Raw genomic sequence first — 6000 nt, 5'->3', positions numbered from 1 at the left:
AAAAACTGCCTTATACAGTGATCATACTGTCCTTTATACCAATAGTGATATTTTGGGCTAATGTTACACAATTTAGGCTAATATTAAGAAATGTGCATTGTGTAATAAAGTTAATTTTAATTATAATATTTATAACAGTGAGTCTCAAGCGATATGCCAGTAAATATGTATGTGGATTTGTAGTATAATTAGTAAAAAATAAATGTTTTTTAAATACATTTTGGCATACTTTTCACTAGGGGCCATATTTAATTTTTGACAGGAACGAAAACAAGGCTCTGAGGGATATAATTACAATTCGTTCAATGAATTGGACTATTTAACAACATCCAAAATGTTAAGCTAAAGAATCATCTTCCTAAAACTTTCTGTCGACAAAAATTCAATAAACAGTTGTTAAGTTCTGAGTTGTGAAATATGTAATCCAGAACCAACGTGTGCCATTGACTGTAAGTCTGTTCCTCACAGTTCTAGGAACTTAGTTATAAGAACTAGCCACCATGGTGCTTCCCCCGAGAACTAATTGTTCCCTTCAATTTTCCTTGTTGCATTTGCCGCCAGTAGGAAATTCGGAAGGGACGTAAGCTGCGCGTTTTGTTGTGACCTTTATTTTGACGGTGATGAGAACACCAGAGCCCGATCACACAAAGCTCTTATTCTCTGTCTTCATTTATTTACGATCTGTTTAACAGCCCTGACTAACACGTTATTAGATAGAACTGTTATACAAAGAAAGTAGACAGTATATGAAAAAGTATTAGCGTTTCCTTTTGGGTTGATTCCCAATGTCGCTGAGCAAAAATCATGCTTGGTCCCCTCAAAGTTGCGTTGGATTTTCTCCGTAGTGTAAAAAGTGAGAGGTCTATCTATCGATGTTTGCCATGTTCATAGAGTTAGTTTGTTGAGTAAATATATAGGCTATAATCTGTGTGTGTGTACACCATTTTTAAAAATGGTGGGTGCCAGTGTTTCGCATACGCTCGCCTATCAGCGTACACTTACGTCACTGGTAGTTCCAATTGTCCTGGGTTAGACCATACTCTGAAGTAAGAGCTAATTTATTTCCCCCAAAAGGCGTTCCTAGAACTAAAATCGTTCCCAGTTCCTGCGGTGCGAACACGCCAAAAAGCGGGTACATCTGCCAATAGGTCTAGCAAAAGGTTCCTCCAGTGCAAAGTCCCCTATAGTTTAAAAACTAAACCCTGAAACAACTTTTTTTTAGTTAATGATCTGTTAGACTGGGGCTTTATTAGTGCTGTTCATTGATTCGAGTAAATGTTTTGACATTTGGGTATAAAGTGTTTTAATTCTACAATATATGGTGTAAAAGTCCCATATATTGTAGGTGAGTGGTGAGTGCTGGCCTCTTCAGGTGAGTGCTGCCCTCTTCAGGTTGAATATTCTGATATTATTTATAAAAATTTAAAAATCTCTAAAATGACTGAATATAAGACTGCAATTGTAAACGATAACACCATTTTGTTTTTTTTCCCCTTGGTTCGTCCCCCTGTCTCCGCTGGGCTCTGCCCATTTTTCCAGCGTTTTTTCAAATATTGCCAGTGGGTGGAGTTAGGCTCTGACCAGGGGTTTAGTTACCCTTTATCCCTAAGGTCACTGGTTAGTAGCCTATAAGAAATGTGTGAGGTATACGGTCAGTGTCATCAACCAACCACAAAATGTCCCGCCTTGATGAGAATATATATTTTTTAACTTAAATATCTTTGACTCAGACAATTTTTGAAGTGTAGAAAGATATTGTAAGTAAGTGATTCTTTTGATATTCCAGAGTTAGATCAGATGCTTTTCCAGTTTATTAAAAACTTTAGTCAATATTTTGTAGATGATAATGTGCTAATTCCTGTCATTTCCTGTATTTTAAAAAATGATCAAATACAATTTCATATTTTAACTGGTTGTTATGATTCTGTGATCAAATATTACTATTATATTATAGGCTATATATATATATATATATATATATATATATTATAGAGTAATATGTGCTATATATGATTCATGCCAAACCAGCAGTATAACTATGCATAAAAGAAAAGGCATCTCTGTGTACCTTAATCTATTTTTTCATCCAGCCATCAGGTCATCATGTCAGCCGGAAACAACAGCTTTAAGGACTTTTTCATTGTTGGTTTCCCTGGGCTTCAAACAGAATACTATAGCACGGTTGCTGCTCTGCTATTTTTTGTTTATGTGTGTATCTTAGTGGGGAATGGAATATTTCTAGTCATTTTTGCTTTAGAAAAATGCCTACATAAACCTATGTATTATGTCATCTTAAACCTGGTTGTAAGTGATATATTATTCAGCACTACTACCTTACCAAAAATTATTACTAGGTATTGGTTCCAAGCTGGTAGTATTTCATTTAGTGGTTGCTTCATTCAAATGTATTTTGTGCATTATTTTGGTTCAGTCAATGCTTTTATCCTGGCAGTAATGGCCTTTGATCGGTATGTAGCCATATGTAATCCTCTAAGATATCCTAATATACTCACAAAAGCGAACATTTTCTATCTTTGTCTCGTTGTATGGGTGCTAGCACACGCATGCTCTTTAATGATGTCAATAAGGGCATACCCTCTTCCTTACTGTGCAGAAAACACCATTATGCACTGTTACTGTGATCACATTTCTATCACATCACTTGCATGCACTAACAGGGTACTGTACAGTGTTCCAGCCTTCACATGTGCTATGGTTTCGTTGCTCAGTCCTCTGACCTTCATTGTTTTCTCTTATTGCACCATCATTGTGGCAGTTCTGCGTATTTCGAGCGCTCAAGGAAGAATGAAGACTTTCTCCACCTGCAGTTCACAGCTCATCATAATAGCTCTCTATTTTCTACCCAGGTGTTTTATTTATATGGCTAGCAATATTGGTATCAACTTCAGCACTGATTTACGATTAGTCATTATTATGATGTATAGTCTGCTTCCACCCATGATCAACCCCCTCATATACTGTTTAAGGACAAAAGATGTCAAGGAAAGCTTACTTAAAAGGCTAAAAATGTCAAAAAATCCCCAAATCAATCCAACAAAAGTTAATGTAACCACTGTGTGTATGTAAATTATTACAGTAGTCATAGATTAGAAAAAACTACAAAAATAAAATAGTATTCTTTGAATGTCATGCAGCATACTGAACTAGAGCAACTGTAAGAACATTGGATTTATCCACAAAATGTGTATCATAGGAAAGATATCTTGGTAACACTTTATAATATCTCCATGCTATTAATCATTAGTTAAGCATTAGTAAACAGTTAATTCATCATTTATAAAGCATTAACATACACTAATAAGCAGTTTCTAAAGAAATGAAAATACAGCTATAAATGCTTTATTCTTGATTTAAAAGCATATCTATAATGTGTTTAATAAATGTATTTTCATACTTTATTAATGATTAATTTATCATTTCTAATGAAGTATTGCATTATTTACAAACCAGTTATTTAGGAGTTGTCAGTGGTTCATAAGATCACTTAATATTAATAAACTATTTAAATGTACATTCATACATCTTATTTCTCAGACATATAGTAATAGTTACTTAGTGGTTAATTAATGCTTTATTAACATGCATTTCTACTGTAATTCAGGGTTAATTCAGGTACTGTAGTTATAAAGCATTTAGTAGTGGCCAGTTAATTATTTTGTGAGCTCATCTAAAGTGAGGACTATTTATGCCTTGTAACGCATTTACAAAGGAGATTTAAAGGCGCAGTTAAATATTTCTGTTCTGTATCACTGTGTTGTATTTGTTTCCTTTTTCTGTTTAGAAGATAAATGAGCCTTTAAATCTCCTTTGTAAATTCTTTACAAGGCATAAATAGTCCTCACTTTAGATGAGCTCACAAAAAAAGTTAACTGACAACTTGGCTATTAAATGCTTTATAACTATATGAATTTACTACATTTACTTACACTTTCTAATTGATCTTATGCATCAATGATAACTTAGAAATGATAAATTGATCATTAATAAAGTATGAAAATACAATTATTAAACACATTATAGATATGCTTATAAATCAAGAATAAATCATAGACTGCTTGTTAATGTCTTTTAATGCTTTATAAATTATGAATTAACTGTTTACTAATGCTTAGCTAATTATCAATAGCGTGCAGTTATTACAAAGTGTCTTTTGCTTATATTCCAGTTCTAACATTTTAATGCTCTGTTTTTTGAAGCCAGAAAACGCAACTGCTGTATCTTTTACTGTAAAGAATATACTTGAAAATATATTTTAAAGAAAAAACAAAGATTTGTGTTTGTACATGGCTTAATCTAACATTGTGTGTTATTGCAACTTTATTTTCTTAAAAAAAGTTTACTTACAAATTCATTGCATTTACACCGAAAAAGTCAATACATTAATTTTGTATTGACTCTCTTTTCTGAAAAAAGACGTCAATAGCTGTACTTTTGTACAATTGATTTACATTTTGTTGACTTACAGTTTTTCACAATTGCTAAGGCACATTTCCTGTAACCTTCACCTATTTTAACCTCCTAAGACCTGAGCTTTGTTTTGGCGTGCATTTTAGATTTCTTCTAGCTTTTTGGGGTTAGGAGGGACCAATACATATAATAACCAGATATTATTTTTGAACATGAAGCACTTTTTGAAAAAAATGATGTCCACATATGTGGACACTGGGTCTGTATTCACAGAAAACAATCAAGACACCATTGTGTAACAAAGTGCAAATCTCATTTATTTACAGGCTGAGCACTGTGCCTGAACATTTTTCGTTGTTACTCTTGCATGTAGAACTTCTGAACATTGATATGGAATAACAAAATTTATATCCAAATAAAAAGCATATGCAAAAAAAACGTAAAAATTTGCTTTCTTTTTTCTTAACTGGTGTGAAAAACTGTGTGTAACAGTTGCGTTCAACTTGCAAGCACAAGAACACCTTGCATGTTGCACATCGAACCCGAGTTTTCCCTGAACAGCCTGTCGCTCTGCAGCGCGCTGCATTCTTCAGGTTGACCACCTCTGGAAGATGTGCATTAGCCCTTCTGCGGACTGAGATGTGGGGGACTTCTTTCACAGGGCGCTTTTTCTTTGGCTCTGTGTTGTCTTCCTGTTCTGAGAGGTCTGTAGTGTCCTCCTGTGCATTGTTATGCTGGGCCAAGAATGTCTTAGCCACTTCCATCCGGAATTCAAGAAATGGCATGATGCCCTTTCTTGGTGTGCCGCGTACTTTGTGGTCTTGGCGGTACAGTAGCCAGCTGTTGGCTGCGGAGTCCGACGTCTGCAAGTGCGCAAAACGACACTGGTACGATCTGAACGACAAGTTTCAGAGACGTTTACGTCCCCGGCTGGCCTGTGGAATGGGGTCTTCATCACCACTACTCTCCTCCTCGCTGCTGCTTGGCTCCTTTTGTGGAGGATGGTAATCAATGTCATCAACTGGTTCATCATTGTCGGACAAGTCCTCTACCTCGGAGTTGTCCCCAGAAATTGAATCCAGTACCAATTCCAGTGTCTTTGACAGAGAAAAACGCTCTGGAAACGATATCATGGGAAAAATAAAATAAAAATCAATGTAAAATTATTTATCATACATGCAATCTCAATTTATACTGTTGTAAACTATCGTAATTGATGTTTTCTAACAAATTCTTCCCAAACTAAGTTTTTGGCACATTTTTCAATCTTATTGCGGATGTGCGACTGTGTGTGTGTGTGTGTGTGTGTGTGTGTGTGTGTGTGTGTGTGTGTGTGTGTGTGTGTGTGCGCGATCGCGAGTGAGCAAGAGTGCGTGTGTGTGCGATCGTGTGTGTGTGTGCGATCGTGAGTGTGTGAGTGTGTGTGTGTGTGTGTGAGCGATCGTGAGTGTGTGCGCGCGATCGCGAGTGAGAGTGTGTGTGTGTGTGTGTGTGTGTGCGCGCGCGATCGCGAGTGAGCAAGTGTGTGTGCGTGTGTGCGCGCGAGTGAGCAAGTGTGTGTGTGAACGCGCG

At 36.0% G+C, this 6000-nt stretch overlaps 1 protein-coding gene across 1 annotated transcript; it reads left to right on the top strand.

Moving 5' to 3' along the window:
* Positions 1-2103: 2103 nt before the first annotated feature.
* Positions 2104-3087, top strand: or30bt1 (odorant receptor family 30, subfamily BT, member 1; the record flags this gene model as incomplete). Its single annotated transcript, XM_079610806.1, has 1 exon — positions 2104-3087. The coding sequence occupies one exon, from the start codon at positions 2104-2106 to the stop codon at positions 3085-3087; it is 984 nt and encodes a 327-aa protein (XP_079466932.1).
* Between the last annotated feature and the right edge of the window lie 2913 nt (positions 3088-6000).

This window comes from Phoxinus phoxinus, assembly GCF_949152265.1.
Source record: "Phoxinus phoxinus genome assembly, chromosome: 4".
Classification (NCBI taxonomy): domain Eukaryota; kingdom Metazoa; phylum Chordata; class Actinopteri; order Cypriniformes; family Leuciscidae; genus Phoxinus; species Phoxinus phoxinus.
This window is presented reverse-complemented; position numbering and strand designations above follow the sequence as displayed.